Raw genomic sequence first — 21,406 nt, 5'->3', positions numbered from 1 at the left:
ATGTGCTTGAATAATAGGGGGAGTTGGCTGCTTGCCTTGTGTGCTGCAGGAAATATCTACCATTGATTCCAGATGCTGAAGTACCAGCTACTGAACTTGCATTGGGAAGGGGAAATTTACACTAATGGAAGGAAACAAATGGAGACATCTGATAGAGGAGATCTGAGAATCTTTCTCAGACCATAGCTATTTTTTTATAGCTTGCTTTGAATGTTCTGTGTGAGAGCACGAAATGGTTTGCTAAAAATTTTCTGTTGTGACTGGAATTGTATGTGCTTCTCTGAATTAAATACTTAACACCATTTGTGTTCCTTCTCCTTTGGCTATTTTGGCACTTTTCTCCTATTTGGCTACTGAGCTGCTAAAAATAGGGATCAAAACCCCTATTGGACTTAATTTCATGTCTGTAAAGTTGAAAGCTATCTTTCTCCCAAGAGAGACGTCAAGAACGAAAAACTTGACTAGAGGGGAGAAAAGCTATCCTTAAGAAAAATAAGTTGGAGGAAAGATACTGTGATGTAAAAATATCCCTTTTGAGGCTGCTTTGTGGATTTTTATAGGGCATCACTAATCAGTGATCTTGTGTGTCAGTCTAAAGCAGAAAGCAGCAGAATTGTTTTGCCACAGCAATGTCTATGTTAAACATATTATGAAGGCAAGGTTTAAATTTTGCTGTCTGGATCAGATGGTCAGAGTTGAAAGTTCATCTCCTGTAGCTGTGTAAATTGGTGTGGTGATGGTATTTTTTTAAAAAAAGCTCCTGAGAAGCTGGGTCTAACTAGACCTACTTTGAGCAGGAGGTGGGAAGTAGCTGACCTCTAGAGGTCCCTTCCAAGCTGTATGGTTTTATAATAAATTCTGTGTGTTAATTGAGATGGGAGGAGAATTTGCTCTAGGGGATGGGATTTTGTTCAGGTTCGGTGTATTTTAAGTCACTTTCAGAGACAAAGCTGACAAGTGCACTGGTATTTAACTTGCCTTGTGGCACTTGGTACGTGGGTGTGAAGGACAAAGAAGTGACTTATAATGATCCAGAGAAGTTGCAGTAAGGTGTCTCCTAATGGCTTAAGTAATTATTCACTGAGTTATTGCAAATGTACTTATTCAGCCTCCTCCAAAGGAGTATTTTTTTTTAGCAGTGTCAGAAATTTTTTGTATTAGGATAGACTAAAGTAAGCTGAAGTTTCTCTGTCTTGCAATGGGGAATGCAATATTTATGATTCATAAACCTTAAAACTTGAGGTTCCTTGTACATTAGCTTAGTCTGTGTCTCTGGCAAAGCAGATAATGCTGCTTACTCCTGGGAAATGAAGCAGCTGCTGCTAACTGTGATCTCTCTTACAGATGGATATTGATTTCTGTGAACCTAACCCTTGCCAGAATGGGGCTAAATGTTATGATCTGGGAGGAGATTATTACTGTGCCTGCCCTGATGACTATGATGGAAAAAATTGTTCTCATCTCAAGGACCACTGCAAGAACAATTCTTGTAAAGGTACCTCTGTTGTCCATAAATCTATCTTGATGGTGGTACATTAAAAAAAAAAGCATTTTGGGGAATAGTTTAATGCACAAATGTTTTTATTGTATTCACTTGGACTTCATAAAATAGTGAGGCAGTGAGAGGAACTGCTCCTCATTTATGAAGATCTAGACAGTAACTTATAGCTAACAAAATTGTGATTAGTTTTAATTTTTATAAAACTTCTTTTAAAACTAAGATCTGGTTGGTGATACAGATCATTAGTCTAAAGACCTCACTTCTTTTTCAGTAATAGACAGCTGTACAATAGAAGTCTTCACTAACACTACCCAAGAAGGAATCCGTTTCATTTCGTCCAATGTTTGTGGGCCTCATGGACGGTGTATTAGTCAGCCAGGAGGGAATTTCACTTGTGCCTGTGACCGAGGTTTTACTGGAACATACTGTCATGAAAGTAAGTAGGAGCTTGTAAAAGATTATTCCTTTTGCTCTAAATTTATTTGAAAGTTTATGTTATGAGGCTTTACAACGTAAAATAAAACATTTCGATTTCAGTAAAGTTCCATAAGGTGCTGTTTCAGGTGTGCTGCTTGAAATTGTTTATTCTAGTAACAGTCTCTTTAGTGGTTTATACTTCCTCTGTGATAGAAAACTGGGTTTAGTCCAACTTCAGTGTAAATGTGTCTATATCCACTACGTTTATGTACAATCTTACAAGACACAGATTTTTTTCCAACATGAGAATACAAAGAGGGGACTAGAACTTGTATTGCTGGTCTGGGTGTTTTTAAACCCTTGGATAGTCTTGCCAGGTAAGCATAATGCTCTGGTTTGGCTTGACTTGCTACGTGAGAGAATACAGCCAGAAGCCCTACTAGGCTTGAAAACAGATGTTTGAGCCTTTCTTTTGTATGTACAAATGCAGTAATAACTTTGTGTCTCTAGGAAAAGCAGCACAAGTGTAGACCACTCCTCTGAGTAGGTGAAAACAGCCCTGAGCAATAATTGTTGACTTATTGTTGTAGATATCAATGACTGTCTTGGGAAACCTTGCAAGAATGGTGGGACATGTATCGATGAAGTTGATTCATTTAGATGTTTCTGTTCAAGTGGCTGGGAAGGAGAGCTGTGTGACACAAGTGAGTACTGCTCATTGTTGCAGGGCCAAATGATGCAGCTTTGTTGTAACAGAGATGGTTGGTATATGCTTAATAATGAGGTAGTTTCTCTGTCCTATAATTGAGTCCTGTTTGCAGAAGTATTTTCAGAAATAACTTCAGGTAGCTGCTCTAAAAGCCTCAGCTCCTTTAATAGGAGCGGAATCTGATTCTTTGGTGTAGTTCAGCATTTATTTCAGGAGGAGAAAATTTTTTGTCCTGGGGATACGCAAGAGTGTTGGCCAGGAAGTGAACTAGGCCAGTTCATGGTTAAGACACCTCAGAGGAAACTGCAGTTGTTTCTTTTTCTGCTCTGAATGAAGCCTGTTCCAAAACATGATGGCAAGGACTTGCTGAGACTTATTACAGGACATGCATCAATTAAGATGTGAAATACATTTCTGAGCAGCTTTTGGCAGCTATTGCTGTCAGAAGAGCCTTTTGTGTGGTCTTGATGAAGTTTGTTCTGGAATACTTATCTTCCCCCTAATAAAATGTTTGTCTCAAGTGAAAGGAGCTTTCTCTAAAATCCATAATTGTGTAAATGTGTTTAATGTGTGCACATATGTATGTATGTGGTTAAGCCACCTCTAATAGCTGTAACTGTGTTTTAGAACAAAAAAAGGGAACCTTAACTGTCTCTCTCATCTCCCAGGATGTGCTGTACTGGGGCTCCTTTTCAGGACATTGTGGTCCCTACTAGAAAGTTCTTTCTAAAGTTCAGAATACAGCTGTTTGTAAAAACAAAGTTACTTTGGTGCTTTACTGAGAAACCATACTAAATGGTCCTTCAAAGCTGTCAGAAAGTCATAATTCATGTTGTCCTATATTAAATTAGTGTTTTCCTTGCTTGTATAAAGATAACCTCATAATAATTAGGATTGCTGTCTTCCTAGGTAGTACAAAATGTATTTTCTTTATAAAGAGATTTTTTTTTTCTGTTTTCTCATGACCTTGCCTGGGCTAGATCATCTAATTTGAGTAAGTGGTTTTTTTTTTTAGATTTCAATGACTGTTCTCCTAATCCCTGTCACAACGGTGGCCGATGCATTGATTTGGTAAATGACTTCTATTGTGAATGCAAGAATGACTGGAAAGGCAAAACTTGTCACTCACGTAAGTGTTCCTTGCTTTGATCTTTAGATTACCCAAAGATTTATTTTCTTCTCGTGGGACTGGAGTTCCTGAAATTTAAAATAAAACAATCACGGTGAAAAAATAAGTGCACTTTCATTACCCCTTCCAGTTTCCCAGTCACAAAATGGAACATTTAAAAAATATATTCATTCATGTAGTGAAAGAGTTTCATGAGAGGTGTCCTTAGATTCCATTCTTTGGGTTGTTTATTGTAATACAGCAAGTGGAACAATGTGTTTCTGATACTGGTGCACTTAAATACAGTGTCTCTTTAATTTTGTGATTTAAAAGTACCTGTTTCTAGCATTCAGCAAGATCAATGGAAATTAAAACTGTTTTGTTGGTGTGTGTAGGTGAATACCAATGTGATGCAAACACTTGCAGTAATGGTGGGACATGCTATGATGATGGAGACACATTCCGCTGCTCATGTCCTCCAGAGTGGATAGGAAGTACTTGCAACACTGGTAAGCTTTTAAAATTGTCTACAGATAAAGCCAGAAGAAGCAGAGAAGTGTTTAAATAATTAACTGTTTAGTAAACAGACACACTGTTCTGGCTGGCTAGTTCAAAGTTGTTCAGTTGGGTGGTGACTGAAATTTAAGTGATTTCTTCCACTCACCTGACATGATACTGATTTTTAGGAAGCTATTCTCTGACTTCTTATATTTTCCATAGTTTCTCTAATAAGTAGTTTTAGAAAACTTGGACTTTTCTATTGGTCTTTAGAGGCCCTGTGTAAAGTTTTTCCTGGGAACTTAGTCCCCTGCTTGGCTTGAGGAGTCCCAAGGTTTGTGATCGTGAGATGTATGAACAGGCATACCCAGGACTAAACAAATTAAGAGGTTCTTCCTGGGAGATTTTCAGAGTTAATGCCTTCTGTAGGGAACTACTTGATTTTTTTTTTTTCCACCCTTTGGAGACTGAATGTGTGCATCTTTCTGAAAATGAAACTTCCATTATGATAAGGAAGTTGAATGAAGACAAATTAGTACAGTTTTTCTACTTTTTAGATACATTTGCAGCTTTTAATCAAAACCTGAGCTTTAAATACTAGTATTTTATTGCAAAGAACACCTTATGGCCTGGGTAACTCACTGCCAAAGTATTAATTTAGCAGTACTTGAAAAATGCTTACACAAATGGGACAGAAAAGAGGTAATTCTTTTTTAATAAAATGTCATGGTTCAGCTAAACAATTGAATTGGGATGATGGTGAACATGGGTGAGAGACTGTCATGTGACTGAGTATTTCTGGAGATTTTTGATCTTTTTGTAAGTTTTTTACTGTTAACTTAAATGCTGTTTAGGATTGTGACACTGACATATCCAGATGATAGGTACTCTTTGTTATCTGGGCTAATAGACACTTTTTCTGTTTTCAAAGCTAAAAACAGCAGCTGTATTCTAAACCCTTGCATGAATGGTGGAACGTGTGTTGGCAGTGGGGATTCCTTCTCGTGCATCTGCAAAGAGGGATGGGAAGGACGCACATGCACACAGAGTAAGGCTTTTCTCCTTCCTTCCCTGCATCCCCCTGGGATATTGGGAGTGTCTGGCAGAGAGCTGTTAACTGAAACAAAGCAAGTTTATGGGGTTCATGTACCAAAATATCTGAATCATTCCGAGTGGGAGGTAGGTAAAGAAGACGACACTCGAGTAATGAATGAAGAGTTTGTCGTGCTGCTTTTTGCATCCAGTCCCTGCCAAAATAAGATTCTCAGCCCTCTATAAAAATACAATTTTTGAAATGTGTGCAGAGTAGGAAAAATACTCACTGAAATAATTTTAATAATGAAGAGTATCTGGAAAGGCAGGCAGTAGTGTATAAGCGATTTTCTCTGAGGATAGCAGTTAACTACTTTGGCATACCAAGACAATGAATTGGTTAGGTGGAGTAAAGCCTGCAACTTTGATTTTTATTTTTTCCCCCAAGGTGTGAAATTGGAGTGGGAGGAAAATTCTAAATTTGATTTCTGTTTTTATGCTGCCTACTGTTGATATATATGATAATTGAACTTTTTTGAAAGTGTGGAAGAAAGCATTCAGTTCTCTATATTTCTCTTTACTTATCAAATATAGTGACTTCTGAGCTGTAGTGTTTATATTTTAGAAAATAAACTGTGCCACTATTTACACTAGCCAATATTCTTTTTTCTAGACACCAATGATTGCAACCCTCATCCATGGTAAGTACATGAACTCCAGTTCTATACCTATTGTGAAAATACAAATGAGCACAGTAATACAAATTTATATTACAGATTGGTACTAATTTAACTCTAAAATAATTGAAGCCAGCCTCTGTAAAATATCTTATAACCATTTTTTTGGCTGTGCTATATTCCTTGACATTTCTTGGCACCACCAAAGACCACAAAACAATCTTGAGTTGATTCACATATGAACAAATAAAAGTATTTCAGCGTAGTCTCCATGGTGGAACTGACCAGTAAATTACAGTGATATGAAGTGAATCACATACAATAACATTTGAAGCATTTGTAATTGGATAGAGTAAAAAAAAAAAAGAAATCAAAATCTGTAAGTGTACAGTAAATTATTTTAAATAATATAAAAATGTCCTGTTGGACCAATTACTATGTATAAACATGTTAAAAAAACAAAACTGAATTTTTTGGGGGATAAAATGAAAATATTTTAAATACAGAGGCTGATATTTATCATTGAAGAGGGGAAAAATTTTATATGGATGAAACAACCTACCTTATCTCTCTCAGTTATCCACTCTGATGCTATCATCTGTGCTTCATGTATTCAAAAAAACAACCAAATTTAGAAAACCTTGGCCTTTCTTTGTATTCCTTTGAAAGTGCTGTTCTCCCTTCTTGAATTCTGTGGATGTGCTTCCTCATGCATCTGTAGGATGTTGCTGTTTAACTATTGACTTGCTGAGCAATATTGTTTATCTAGCATTATGCTTTTGATCTTGATAGAAATAAATTGTCCCCCTAAAGAGCAGCAGAAGCTTTAATTAACCAAGCTTTAATTGACCAGTGAAACAATGTAGATGGCTTTTTAACCACACTTTTTTATTTGCAGCTACAACGGAGGGATCTGTGTTGATGGGGTGAACTGGTTCCGATGTGAATGCGCCCCCGGCTTTGCTGGTCCTGACTGCAGAATCAGTAAGTACCTGCATGGGTAAAGACATGGATGGTTGTACCACTCTGCACAAATTGCAAAGAGCACCTGGTGACCCTTTGTACATTAGCTCAACTGAATTCCAAATAATGAAGCAGAAGCCACCTGTTAGCCATGTCCTGATACCTTGTAAATAATAGCAGGTTATGGTCTGTTACTCCATTCATTAAATAGCACTGAAATTAGTTGGCTTAAAGACTTGATTGCTGGATTTTCTTGGATAATTCTGATGTTTCTGGGGTGCTGGCTTCATAGAAGCTTAAATTTTAAATATTTCTCTGTTGATAAACATCTTGTTGGTAAAGATGACATATATCTGAATGTGTTCCACTTAATGTAAGAAACCAAAAATGCACCGAGACATTCCAAATAGAAACAAAAGCATTGAGTGTAGTGCTGGCACATGAGTAACAGTATGATAAAAGTCTTTCAGAGCTAGAAAATAAACCTGTTACACTGCAGTTATTCTGAAGGGTAGAGGCCAAAAAGAAGGAGAAAAACAGACCATAAGAGTATTTTGAAGTGTCTGGGGACAAGCTGGCTGGGGGTGGGGTTTGTTGTTTGGTTGGTTTTTTGGGTTGTTTTGGTTTTGTATTTTTAATGGAATGTTACCATTTTGACTTGCATGAATATATACTTTATTTTTACCTTCTGCTTTGGAAGATCAGACTTTGAATCTTCTGTAGGCTCAAGGCTTCTGGGCTTGGTCCTTCCACTCCATCAGTATGGTGATGTGCTTTCAAGTTGAAACTTCATCCTTATTCTAGCCCAGAGCAAACAAGCCAGCACGTCTGGTTGGAGGGCAGCACTTGTGGAAGCATCAGCTTAGGTGTCTCAGTACAGAGCCAGGCATGGCAGAGCACTGTGTGTTTAGATCCAGATACCCAGAAAAAGATATTGAATTCTCGTTGCTGCTCTTCTTCCCCTTAAGGCTAGGATGTCACAAATACTGTGCTTTTGTAATGGAGCTGCAGACATTTTTTTACTTGTTTGGACTGGTATAGATGGAAGGAGCAGCTCTGAAAAAAATGCCTTTTATGGCTGATACAGAAATAGAGCTAAATCACCTTTTTTCAGCATACAGAGACTGAAGAATCTTAAACCTATATAGTTGTGAAGACAGGAGGGAAGAGTAATTAAACTCTGAAGTTTAGATCTTAGTGCACTTTTGAAGGAAGTTAAAATAGAACCAAAAGCCCTTACGTATCCATTGGATTGTTTTGCATTGCCTACAAGTGTAGCAGTCTCACTACTGCCATTTATCATGTTCATTTTCAAAGTCCTGTACTTTAAAATAAGCTGATATGATGTATTGGACCAGAACTGGTGTTTAAACAGTTTTCTCTGGGGTTGGAAAGGGCATTCATACTCAATGGAAGGAAACATTTCAAAAGATGATTTGAAGAGAGGTTCTCATTGAAAATTAAGCAGGTGGTGCCTGTTGCTCACAATTTGATGAGCTTGTTTCTGTTTCATAAATCAGTATTGGTCACTTCCCTGGGATAACAAGTGACACGTTGCTGTCCATCTGAATGAACCATGCTTTCCTGCCTTTTTCCTTTGGTTTCTGTGGATAAACCTCTGAATCTTTGAAGGCTTTGCTAAAGAGGCTTTTATGCTAAATATTTATGTATTAAATAAATTACTCACAATTTCAAGGTTATTAACATTCATTAAATGTGTGTACAAACTGTCACTCTTCTGCCTTTTGGTCACCTGTATTGCAGCAAGTCACTTCTTTCAGCATGGTTGAGCAAGATCATTGTTCAGCTTTTGCACTCTGATATTCATGAAAACATATGCTTTTATATGAAGCCTAAATGTCCGAGATTAGTGTCAGAACAGGATGTAGGACTTGTTCTGTAGCTGGATGTGGACAGGCATTAACACCTTCAGCTGTCCAACACCTCTGCTCTGTGAGATGAGTCAGCATCTGACTGCTCTTTTGATTACCAGAACTTCAATTAGGGTGCACACTGTCTTTTGCTTTTAAAGAAAGGAGGTACTGTTAGATTACACCTCAGTAAATTATTAATTACAATGTCCTGTGTCCTTGCCACTGAGTATTACCTGTTTTCTATCCAGATATTGATGAGTGCCAGTCTTCTCCTTGTGGGTATGGTGCCACCTGTATAGATGAAATAAATGGATACCGATGCACTTGTCCCCCTGGAAGAATTGGTCCTAGATGCCAAGAAGGTATTCTTATATCTGCTATCAACCTTTACCCAAAACACAGTAGGGCACAATGTCAAACCATGACAAGTGGCTACATTGTCTTTCCGTGTCAAACCATGACACCACTACAAAGTTTATCTACAGTTGCCCAATATGTATGGAGCAGTAGCTAATTATTTAATTTTGTATAGTATTTATTACAGAACTTGAAGAAATGAAGTGTCTGAATGTGCTTTTTGGGTTTTTTTTTGCCTTTAGTGATTGGAATTGGAAAGCCTTGCTGGCTTAAAGGAATGACCTTTCCCCATGGCAGCAGGTGGGAACAGGAGTGCAACAGCTGCCACTGTTTAGATGGACGTATTGACTGCACCAAGGTAGGCATTTTGGCCTATTTTCTTAAATTCCTGTGGCTGAAACAAACTCATGGTTCTTCATGCACCAGTTAGTCTTTGTCTCCTCTAAACTTCCTTTGTTTTGCTTTATTTTTTTTTAAAGTGGCTTCCTGTAAAAGTAGTTATGGATTTTCTTTAATATCATAAGTTACTGTCCTGCTGTCAACCTGCTAGAACAGGCTCTCTAGACCATTTGTTGCAGAAAATATAACATGAGCTGGAATAAAGGATAAATAAATCAGACTGCTGGAGCATTGCAAACACAGTTTTAGAACTCCTAATTTTGTGAAATGTGAGTTCCAAGGGGGAGTATATGTAGGAAGAAAATTTTCACTGGGTATTAACTGCCTTTTTGTATTGTTCTTCACTAGCTTTATGGATTGACAGATTTCAACCTTTGTATATTTTTTGTGGACTAGGTCCTGGTGATTTTGTGACTGAGGAAAAGTAAGACCTAAAAGCAGATTGAACATGTGCCTTAAATTCAACTTATCCATGTTGGTATTAGGTTTCTTCCATGTGCAATGGGACACTTGCACTTTCTTGCTGACAATTGTGCTTTAAGAAATCCCTAATTTCCTAATAGCTGTACAGTACAATGTAGGATCTTAAAGGCTTAAAGGTGGAATTGTGGAGTGTCCTGATTTGGAAGGGATCCCCAGGGATCATCCAAGTCCAGTTCCTGGAATGGAGCTGTGTTTGGAAATTTGCTGCACCCCAGTAATTTGTGGGTACCAGCAAACTGTTACCTTTTGGGAGCATGGTTGGAGTGGTTATATTCTTTCTATATTATAGAAGCCTAGAGGACTAGATTAAAATTAACACTTAAATTTCTGTATAACTCAGTTAAGTGGGACAAATCCATAAACTTCCAAGGAGATATGCCCAGTCAGTGGTTTCTCAGATTATTTTTGCACAGATTTTTACTCTTGTGTCTGTACTAAATGTCCTCATTTCCTGGGAGAGCAGATCCATCTGTTAATAGAACTACAGCAATATCAAAAGACAGATATTTTTCTGTGAATTGCTTATTTGTATTTGATGCATGAGAGCAACTACCTGTAACAGTGCTTTGTTCTTTTTATTTCCTAGGTGTGGTGTGGAAAAAAGCCTTGTCTGTTACACAAATACTGGGATAATTCCAATAACCAGTGTCCCATGGGCCAAGAATGCCAGGAGAAGTATATGAAATGCTTTCAGCCACCGTGCACAGACTGGGGAGAATGTAGTGCCTCTGAACCTCTGCCTATCAATATCAAGTGTCTGCCTAATTCTGGGTACTTGGACAATGACTGTGCTAGAATTACTTTAATTTTTAATGGAGACAAAGTCCCCCAGGTGAGAATGGAATTCTTAATGAAGTGTGGCAATATATGTAGGGATCTATTCTATGTCACAGCATGCAAGAGTAAGGTTTCTAGTATGTCTCCTTGCTATTATAAGCTTGGGAATTTTATTACTAGACTCCTGTTGCTTTTAATTGTCCTTCGTCTAAAGGGTGAAGCAAAATTCAGGTTTGTACTGAATATCCTATCTTCTTGAGTCTTGAAGAACTATTTCCATTTCAAGATGGGCTCAGACTGTACTGACATAATCATGCAATCTCAGTTTTTCGCCCTTCATTCCAAAACCCTGTACTTTACTTTTCTGCCCCTTCTTGCTCCCCTCTTTTCTGCCTTCATCAGTTCTTAGCAACTGAAAGAACTCTGAAGATCCTTAGTTTTGCATGCGGTTTTTTACTTGAACTAAAATAACACAACTTGCTTCTAACAGGGCACTACAACAGAAAATATCTGTTCTGAAATCCGGTATTTACCAGCTACTAGGACTGTTTCTAGGGACAGAACTCTGATAATATTGTGTGATCCATCTTACTCCACAGAGAACGCAGTGGAAGTTGCTATTGTAAGTATGAGACGTGTGTGTATATATATACAAATATGTTTTCTTATTAGTTTTTGCTGGGGAAGAAGTTGTTCAAGCTTGTTTCACTTGAATGCAGGTGGAGCAATCTGTGGCCTAGTCTTGTCTGCAGAGCAATTTTGTGATCTCACAATTTCCTACACTGCCAGAGAGCTGAAACTGCAGGTTTTGTTAATGACAGATAGCTACTACAAGCTCATGATAAATTACTCTAAAGACCAGTTCAGCCCAAATTAGTGAACAGGTGCCTACTTGTTCTGTCAGAAATCTTGGGCTCTTGACCTTCTCAGTAAGGAGATATGGTTACAGGTGGCTGGATTGTTCTTGTGAAGAGGTTTCTGCTGTGCATTTAGTGCATGGCTGCTTCAGGGATGTTCTTTAAACATAAGTACTATGTGAGAAGTGGAAGAAAGGTACAAGTCAAGTAGATGAAAGTAACTGCTGCCCTAATGAACGACTTATTTTAGATCATTTACAGTTCAATCACTCCATGCCTGTGAATAACTTGGTTTTCAACAAAGAGTTAATCTTCATGGTAAATGTTTATCCAGGCAGAAGCTGGACTGTCTGTCTCTGCTAGTACTGTAAAGAGCATGCTGAGCCACAATGCAGGGAGCAAAGTGTTTGGTATAAATAGAGCAGACTGTTATTAGTCCAAGCTTCTATCTAGATAATCCACATGTCTTGAACTGCTCCAAACTAAGTTTAGCTCATCAGTTTAAGTAACATGGAAGTCCCTGTCTATCCTTTGAGGTATATTAAATTAAGAAGTATGTGTGCTACCCACCAAGTCTGACATTGCATCTGCAGTTTGGGTAGAGCCAGCCATGCTGTTGCTGTGGTAAGCTTTTGCAGAACTGTTTGTAGCTACTGTCAGGCAAATTCAGCTGAGTGAACTTAATTAAGATGTTGCTGGATTTAAAAAGTACATTTCCATGGTTAGATGACTGCAATAACTTCTTGCTTTCCCCCTTCACTCCCTTTAGTCCTTTGTCCCACACCGAGATGAACAAGATAACAGCCTCATTCAGAATGCTGCTAATACAATAGTAAATGCCATCACCAAGCGACAGAACAGCACGGTCATGTTGGCAGTAACTGAAGTCAAAGTCGAGACCATCGTTGTTGGGAATTCATCATCAGGTAAGGTTCCAATGCATACCTCCTCTGTGGTGTGTTTTTTGTTCCCCTGCTATCAGACTTCTCTTATCTTTCTTTACATGTTGGAGAAAATGATCCATTGGGTTGTGTTTTTAGTTGCTGTTACTAAGTGAAGAGAAAGCGACTTTGAGATCAAGATTCTGTGCTTGTGTGCTAGTTTAAACTTAACCTCATCCCTAATGTGATATGCCCAGATACTCTTGCCATGGTTTTGGCTCTGACGTTCAGCCCAGCTCTCCAGCCCAAGCACACCTTTCATAAGATCAGTTGTTGTGTGCAGTTCCAATCCTCTCCAATTCTCCTACATTAACCTAAAGCCAGCCTCAGCCCTTGATGCTGCTGCACTGAGGCTGTGAGGAAATGAATATACAGAGAGAGGGAAGGTGTGGTGTGATACCAATCTCTTCTGAAGTGCTCGTGTGCTATTTATTTACCTTAACAAGAGCTAAAGATGTCTAGTTTCTTCCAATGCTTGGCCATGATGTAAAACTTCGCTCCCTTTTTCAACATGTGTTTCTCACTACTGCACAGCTGGCTTGAAATGTAGCATTCGTTCCTCTTTCAGAGCATATGGTGTGATTGGAGACATTTATCTCTGAATGCTGGCTCTCCAAGAGCTGTGCCAAACTGAGCCATTGGAGGTTTTGCATGCCTGTGTTCCTGCCTGGGGGAGGCAGGAGACGGGCTTGTGGAAGACCGCTGGTAGGCTCAAGTTCAACTGAGCCCCAAAGTGAAAATCTTACAATGGTAGGAGGCTCTCCCAACCTTTTTCCTAGGCCTCCTCAACATAATCTTCTGGAAGATCTTCCATCCATAGTCTAAACAATTAGGAGATTGCCTGGTTCCACTTCCCTTGCATTTTCCTTCTAGGAAATGCCTTTCATCTGTTAAAGTCTTGGCAAATGTGCTGCTTCCTCAGCTCTCCTGAAGGAGTGTGCTTACCTTAAACAGCAGTTGTGTAGAAGATAAGGCTTTGAGCTGGGATTTTGGCATGCCTCAGCCTCTGGCTTTTCTGATTGCATATTAAATTCTAGGGCTAAAGGGCTGCAGATTACTTTGCCTCCCAGTCTATAAGATTTAAAGATTCTCCCAAAATAGCAGATTAATTTGGGTTCTCTTGCAAAATGGTTTCCAGACTCCTCATTTTAATGAGTGTTCAATATTGACCACTTGGCCCTTAGTTCTTTAAGTGGAGTTGTTATGAAGCAAACTGTAACCTGGTTTTGGATTTTATTTTATTGCTGCCCCTTAATTGGTTGAGGTGGGTGAAAACCTATCAGAAAGTGTGTTGTAAAACCCTATGTGTTGAGAATCTCAATTCTGTGGGATGCTCAAATGTCTAGGTGGAGCTGATAATTTAGATGCTTCATTGACTTCCTCTAGTTTTAAGAAAAAGTAGTCTGAATTTGGAATCTGTATGCCAAAAATTCTGCATAAAGAACCTGTTACTAAGTGAACTTGGATCCATGGTCATATGATGAAATAATAGATGTGATAGCAGTGAGAATGCAAGCTTCGTATTCTAATCTTGGAGAAGCTGTTATGAAGAGCTCCTTTCTCTTTGAAGTATTTCTCCCATTCATTATTTAATGTCAGGTTGCTTATGAAAAATCAGGAGAGAATAGCAGTTACTCATGTGAATACAATCCTTCCCATAACTGTTAAAATAAAATTTTGATATCCCTTGAGGCCAACCATGTTGGCAGTGTACTCACCTTCCTTTACCAAAAGGAAATGTTTGAGAATGTGTCACAGTCCACATAAGAATGTGCTCAGGAGGCACTTGAATGTTGGAGCAAAGGACTGTGGTGTTGAAATATGGGTTGTTTTTGTATAGTCATTTCCAGGTTATTCTGTAAGCAGATGTCATAAAACTGCTGAGGGAATTTATGTTTGGATCAGGCATTAGAGTGGTGGGTTGACAGCATTTGTCTGCAGAGCTGTTGAACAATCCCCTTGCTCTCTACAAAAACAAAGCACCTCATCTACTGTTGCCCCTTACCATGTGTGAGTTTTTGCTTATCAAGAACAGAAAAAAGCTGTTATTCTCTCCTAGCTGTATAGCTCTTGAGGAAGGGGGGTAGAAGAAATCCAAATATTTGTTTGTTCATTGAGCAGTGAAGACTCTTCTGCCTAGGGCAAATATTCTGGTATTTCATCCTGAGGTAGAACAGGAACTTGCTGAAGAATGCGTTACCAATTTGCTTACGTAGTCCTAACCTGGATGTTTTTGGAGATCATTGTTACATAAATGTCTCTAGAACTAATGGAAAAGGACTGTTCTTTCTGATGATAAATGCAGAAAAAAGTAATATTTTGTACTTGCACTTGTACCACTAAATAATATTTGTGGTGTGCAAGTGCCAGTACTTCTAGAGCAACTTAGGGGCACAGTACTCCATTGTCTACCTCCTGCTAAGGTAAGGTTTTTCTTAGGAGAAAAACCTTGTCCTAGCAGGATTACTCAGGTTTTCTCAGCCAACTTTGTGTAGATGCTACAGAAAGGTGCTATTTACTAAAACCAGTTTGTCTGTTGAAGGGGACAAAAGACCTCAAATAGAGCTTTCCTCCCTCATCATTATTCATGTAAAACTAGTAAAGAGCACTTTCAGATGGACTTGGTGCATTCAGGCAGTTGTACTGTGCTGTGAAGACATCTTATTTCCTTTCTTCTAAAAATGGTTCAGGGGATCACCTGTAGTCAAGCATGGATCCTTCTCTTGCAAATGTCCAGTGCTATATATCTTGTTCTGTTAACACAAGACTTTTTCTTTCCGTTTGCCCTCCAGATTATTTGGTTCCAATTCTTTGTGCGGTATTTAGCATTGTGTGGCTGATCTGTATAATCATCTGCGTGTGGTGGACTCGGAAGAGAAGAAAAGAGAGAGAGAGAAGCCGTCCTCCCAGAGAAGAGGGTGCCAATAACCAGTGGGCACCTTTAAATCCTATAAGAAATCCTATAGACAGATCTTACAGTAACAAAGACATTCGTTATGAATGCAAGAACTTCATATCTCCTCAAAAGAGAACTTGTGATGCAGTGGAGGAGTATGTAGAGTATGAGGAAGAGGAGGATGAAGAGGAGGAAAGAGATGAGGAAATGGACAAATTCCTCTCTCACAAACTCGCAAAGCCTTTGCCGACAAAGGTGTCTGACACATCAGAGAGCAGTCCAGTAAAGAAATCCCATCAAATAGGCAAATTGGACAACAGATCTGTAAAAAATGTGAATGCATCAAACTTTGAAGGCAGTAGAGACTAACCTGTATTTGGGATGTAGGCAGACTGCGCCTGCGCTTGCTGGGGAGGGGAAAAATTGACATCTCCACTTTGCATCAAGGACTAAAAATATCTGGAGTCAAATGTTCATAGTTTCTTTATTTTGCGTAAAAAAAATAAAAATAATAAATAAAATTTATTTTGTTTCTTTAGCCTTGTATAAATTATTCAATGACTGTCAGATGAAAAAAAAATGAGTAATCTTTGATAGTTGCTATTTTTGTAAAGTTTACTTATAATACACTCGCTGTGTGGCAGAGGAGAGGTTGTATTTTCAATATGTGTAAAGTTTATTACAAAAGACTGTACACTGTTTACAGAATGTATTTCTTTTTATTACTTGCTCTAATTTAATGGTGGCTTTAAAACCTCCTGGTTGAGGAAATTGTGTGAACTTTAAACTGCTTTCTTGACTTTGAATCTCTATTAATGGCAGCTCACTGCACTTGTTACGTTAGTAGCTTCTGTAAGATTTTTTCCAAATTTGCCTTACACACTTTGTAATAGGAACAAAGAAAAATTATAGAGATCTTTCAACTGTGGTTTAAAAGTGGCCTTTTTATTTCTGTTGAATTATTTTAGAATTGCAGTATTGAAGCATGTGACAAGTGCCTTGAGATTAAACTTTTTCTATAGCAACTGTCAAAGACTGCCATATCAATATAGTAAAATTGTGAGAACTCTAGGTTCCCCAACTGACACAGTTTATTTTCTAATAGTGAAAGTGCTTTTTTTGTATATATGTACATATTAAATGAATCACTCTGTATATTTGATTTAATAAGTTAAAATATTTTGGTCTTTTTTTTTTTTTTTACATGTCATTCCTTTTAATTTATGTTGCAGAAAAGGAGGTTCTATGGCAGTTTATAAGACTTTTTTTGGTATTATGTCCAGATTAGAAAATGATGTTAATACAATCAATGTTAGGAATCTGTTGGTCATTTGTATTTACATAGGAGCATAACCACTTTCGTGTAAATAGATCCAGAAATGTTTGTTTATCCCCATGTTCGGCCCATCTCAAGAACACTAACGGGTGCATCTACTGTACAGTACCAACATAGAGAGGCATTGTTTTTTCTTTTGTGAATATGTTAATTACATGTGGTATTACTTTTTTTTGCGTTTAAATACAGGCCTAATGAAGGGAACAATATTTTCCTCAGTCTTGTTTCTGTTGTGCTTTATTCATCTTTCGCTCTAAGGGAAAAAGGCTGGCAAGCTCAGAGGATGGGAGTACCTCAGTAGAAATGGTTAAATGTCATGGAAGGCTTATGCTTTTTTTTTTTTTTTTCCAAGGCTTTTATTATTGCTGTTAACTGGGCAGACTATAAGTTTATTTTAATTACTGAAGAAGCATAACACTACATACACCTAGTTACCCTACCACTGAGAGGAACGGATGTCTCAGAGTGTAAACTCTGGCCCACGAACAATGTAAACATGAATGTTTTGAAACCAGTTATTTTATACAGGAATGCAGGATTTGCTTTGCAGGATCATCTGTTTTAGTACATTTTTTTGACATGTTCTTAAAAAAAAAACCTTTCAGAAAAGAAACTATTTATTAAAGCATTTTATAATGATGTTTGTTGTAACTTTTTTACTTGTGCTAAATATTCAAAACTTATTTTGATAACCTGGTTGAGTTAGTTTAGAAAAGGGTACTATCCTTCTCATGTTCCCCAGTATAATCCTGAGTATTTAAACCAAAAACACTTTTTTTCTGCTACTCTTGTAACTTTTTGTACTGTAATGCTGCTGTCTTCCATAATCTAATAAAATGATTCCCTCATTGTGTGTAAGATACTTCAGATTGTTGTTTGCTTTCGAAGCGCTCGCAGCTCGGATGTGAGCAGGCTAAGGAGAGGAGGAGTGAAATCCAGCTTTGATTCCCAGTACTTGCCGTAACCCGAGCGCCGACGCTTCCTGAGCTGTCCCCATGTGCTTTAGGGACACCTGCAGCTCTCCCTGCAGAGCACCAGGGCTGTGTGTAGCTCCCAGCACTTGCACTGGATGGTCCCTGTGGGTCCCATCCAGCTTGGGCTGTTCCGTGTGCTCCACATCTCTGTTCTGCAGTGCTTCTCCTGCTGGCTGCTCGGTGGAGCCTTCTCTGAGCAGAGCTTGGCTTCTGGGGTGAGAAGAAGGCTGGCTGAGCACGCTGGGGCCTGAGGAGGTGTCCTTCCCCAACCGAGTTGGATTTTGAAGCAATACCTTTCTTTACTATGCAGCCATCCAGAGCTTTTACATGCCATGCTCCAATCTCAGTTGAGGTCTATTCCTGTTTTTGTAACAGTTCCTTTGTATACAATATTTTGTGTAGAAAATTATTAATTCCTGTAAGATAATGTGAAATATAAAAGTTGAATTTTTCCTAGTAGCTGTCAGCATCTGAGGCAGAATTGTAGATTTTAGCAGAGGTTTTACTCCAGTTACCATGCAGCTACTTTTTATTGCTTTTTCTTGGAGTATTTGCTTGTCTTCATCGTGACAGAAACAACTCTCAGCTGAGTCAGTCCTCAAAATCTAATTCTTTTATCTTTCTCAAAAGGAGATATAAGAGGTTTATGTATGTTTGGAATAGGTCACTGCTGTTCTATCATGTAGTCATGAGCTGGCTCACTGCTCCCAAAGATGCTAATTTTGCTTTTTCCCAGTACTGAAGTAGCAAGGGGGCACACCAGTGATCATCACCCACTGCTTAAACAAAGGGGCTGATCCTGTGTCCAGTTGTTGTTCCCCTGTGGATTCACAAAACCACCACAGGCAAATGTTCAATTTTGGAGTGTTCTTTCCCTGCCAAAACCAAGAATTATTTGATTCTTCCTTCATGTGATGAGTGGGTTGTGGACACTGAGCTAAGTGAAACAAGATTAATAAGGTTAGGAGGATAAACAAAAAGTAAACTTTCTGATTTGCAGAAATAAACCTTGATGGATTTTTTGCAGATCTTATTCTATGTTGCTCTTAAAATGCTTGTATGTCTCCACATGCCTCATCTCACCTTATTCAGTAGTTTTGTTTCCTCTTGATTTATTTTTACAGGAGATGTTGAACTCTTGCATCTCAGCTCCTTGCTGATGCACATGTGCTAAGCATTATGGTGCTGCCAGAATCCTCTCTGTTACAAGAACTACATAATGAGGCAAACTAATAAATGGACTCTTGTGATTTTTCCAAGCAATGAGTAGTTCTGGGTTAATTTTTCTTCCCTGATGCTCTTTCCGAGACCTGATGTTAACCTGAAACACCTGCTGAGCTCAGGGGTTTTTTTGGCCATTTACTGTTGTCTGGTTTGTTCTCCAGCAGGCCATGTAATTATTCCTCTTCAGATCAGACTGCCTGGACAGCAAGTTAAGGTATCCAGCAAAATAACTCACTCTACCCATACCTTTTCTAGAACAAGCTAAAGGTTGAAAGGCATTTCAGTCATTGCCTTGGAAGCTGCAGAGGACATCAGCTGCAGTTCTAGATGTGAGGAAACTTAGACAAAAGGGATGGGGTTAGCGTGTAACAACAAAATTTCAGAGAAATTTGTGTTAGAGATATGCTATGTGTGACTGAATTGAACTCTCTCATTGTTAGTGAGTGCTGGTGGGTTGTCCCAGTGCTTTGGATGGGGAATAGAGGTTGTCTTTGCTCTTCCTCCATTCTCAAGACTAAGGCTGGTGCTTGTATCAAGCTTAGAATATTGCTCTTGCTGAGCAAAAATTATGTGACTCTATGACTTGCTCTGTAAAGTGCTGCAAAGCAGTCCCTGACTAGCCCTGTGTTCTTATTTCATCACAGGTGGTGAGGTAAAGAATGGGCTTATAAAACAGTAAAGGAGCAGGAGCAAAAGGTCCCCTTGAGAGTGACAGATTACTAAATCCTTCCAAAGTCCATCCTTGTTTCTGTATGACTATGTGGAACTCTTTGCTTTTGCTCTGTATAAATGATGCTCTGTATATTTTTTCAGTGTGACAGGGATTTAGTCTAAGTGCAAAAATTCTTCTTCAACCACTTGATTGCAAACATGTGCTTGCAATCAAAAGTTTACAAATGAATGTCATAGATAATATTCCAAAGTCAGAAGTTTTGGGTTTTTTATGAGAATTATTAAGTTCCATAGTTCATTGGGTCACCTTTTCCCTTGAAAAAGCTAGATTGCATCCATCTAGGAAAATCTGGATGCTTTATACTAATCTCCTTTATATATTATATTTACTATTTCTAGAGCAAGAAGAAACAGACAATGTACAAGTGTGCATTACAAATGAGCTGAACAGAGACCCACCTGTCCTTCTTCAAAGTCAATAATCTGGGATTTTCTGCAGACATCCAGCATGATTTTGTAGAAATCCTTCTCAAAGGATACTTTGCACTGCCTTTATGAAAGGAGTACGTAAATCAACTGCCTTGAGGGACCAATGAGCCAGTCTTTAGAAGCTCAGAAAAAAAGCTCTATTTATTCCTTGGCAACAAAGCTTCTTCAGTTTTTTCTAGATGGGAAAAAAAAACATGGAAAACTTTTGTAATATTGAGGAGTTGTCATGTTTTCAGTCATATTAACATACTTAAGCTATACTACTCTTTATAACCACTGAGACACAAGGAATGAATGTGCTTTGCTGAAGTCAGTATAAGATTTCTTGGTTTCCAGTGGTGGATAAGGCAGAAGGCTCACTTTGCAGGTGTAAATGTGACAATCTGTAAAGATGCAAGACCATTATTAGGGAGACAGGATGTTTTCTGACCTTTGGGTTCCCAATAGAGGCTGTTGCTTTCACATATTCTGGCAAAAAAAAAAAAAAAAAAGAACCAGACATCCAACCAAATGCAAATCCTTCAGCCAGGTTGGGTAGGGAGAGACTTGTTAGCTTGTGGGTCTTTCTCAGCTGCTATCCCATCTTTTCTCCCACCCATCTGAAGGAGGCTGGGGTTGGAGGGGACTTCTCCCTGTGGCAGATTTGCTGTGCTGATGGGCTGTGAAGGGAGGCTGGGCAGGGAGCTGTGGAGCAGGTTTGGAAACTGCTGTGGCAGCGGCCTCCAGAAGGCCCTTTGAAGGCTTGGCCACCTGCCTGCAGGCATAACTCTGGCATAACCCCACCTGTTCATAAATGAAGCCCCACCTGTGGGTGGAAGTTGCTCAGCCAAGAGCTGTACTGGTGCAGATCAAAGGTCCATCTACTGCAGCATCCTCTGTCCTGCAGTGGCCGGTGGAAGATGCTTACAGAAAGTGCAAGACAGCAGCAAATTGCAGCATGAGCCCTTCTCAGATCCATCCAGCTCTTTCAGTCAGCAGTTTAGGGTCATATGTGGTAGGCACCACTTCTCTGTAGCATCATATCATCCTTTTTATGCTGTAGGCCTCCACAACATCGTGTGGCAATGAGTTCCACAACTGTACCATGAACTGTGAGGAAAAGCACTTCATTTTGTTTGTTGTGAACCTGCTCCTCAAAGGTGATGTAAAAACAGCAAGCGGTTGTTCCCTCTCCATCTCCACAACATTTGGGATTTACAGTGCAGACACCACTTTCTCCCTA

At 38.9% G+C, this 21,406-nt stretch overlaps 1 protein-coding gene across 2 annotated transcripts in view; it reads left to right on the top strand.

Annotated features, from left to right (window-relative positions):
• JAG2 (jagged canonical Notch ligand 2) overlaps positions 1 to 17,683 on the top strand; it is a 68,287-nt gene extending 50,604 nt beyond the window's left edge. For both annotated transcript variants that reach the window (XM_085580879.1, XM_021554481.4), the window contains 14 exons: positions 1,345 to 1,495; positions 1,773 to 1,937; positions 2,509 to 2,622; positions 3,643 to 3,756; positions 4,131 to 4,244; positions 5,165 to 5,281; positions 5,939 to 5,966; positions 6,841 to 6,926; positions 9,028 to 9,141; positions 9,379 to 9,494; positions 10,605 to 10,850; positions 11,286 to 11,417; positions 12,422 to 12,578; positions 15,386 to 17,683. In XM_085580879.1, the coding sequence (XP_085437005.1) occupies positions 1,345 to 1,495; positions 1,773 to 1,937; positions 2,509 to 2,622; positions 3,643 to 3,756; positions 4,131 to 4,244; positions 5,165 to 5,281; positions 5,939 to 5,966; positions 6,841 to 6,926; positions 9,028 to 9,141; positions 9,379 to 9,494; positions 10,605 to 10,850; positions 11,286 to 11,417; positions 12,422 to 12,578; positions 15,386 to 15,858 (2,127 nt within the window). In that variant the 3' untranslated portion in view covers positions 15,859 to 17,683. The remainder of the gene's footprint in view (positions 1 to 1,344; positions 1,496 to 1,772; positions 1,938 to 2,508; positions 2,623 to 3,642; positions 3,757 to 4,130; positions 4,245 to 5,164; positions 5,282 to 5,938; positions 5,967 to 6,840; positions 6,927 to 9,027; positions 9,142 to 9,378; positions 9,495 to 10,604; positions 10,851 to 11,285; positions 11,418 to 12,421; positions 12,579 to 15,385) is intronic.
• The last annotated feature ends 3,723 nt before the right edge of the window (positions 17,684 to 21,406 follow it).

Source organism: Lonchura striata, chromosome 5 (genome assembly GCF_050655825.1).
Source record: "Lonchura striata isolate lonStrDom1 chromosome 5, ASM5065582v1, whole genome shotgun sequence".
Taxonomy (NCBI): Eukaryota; Metazoa; Chordata; class Aves; order Passeriformes; family Estrildidae; genus Lonchura; species Lonchura striata.
This window is presented reverse-complemented; position numbering and strand designations above follow the sequence as displayed.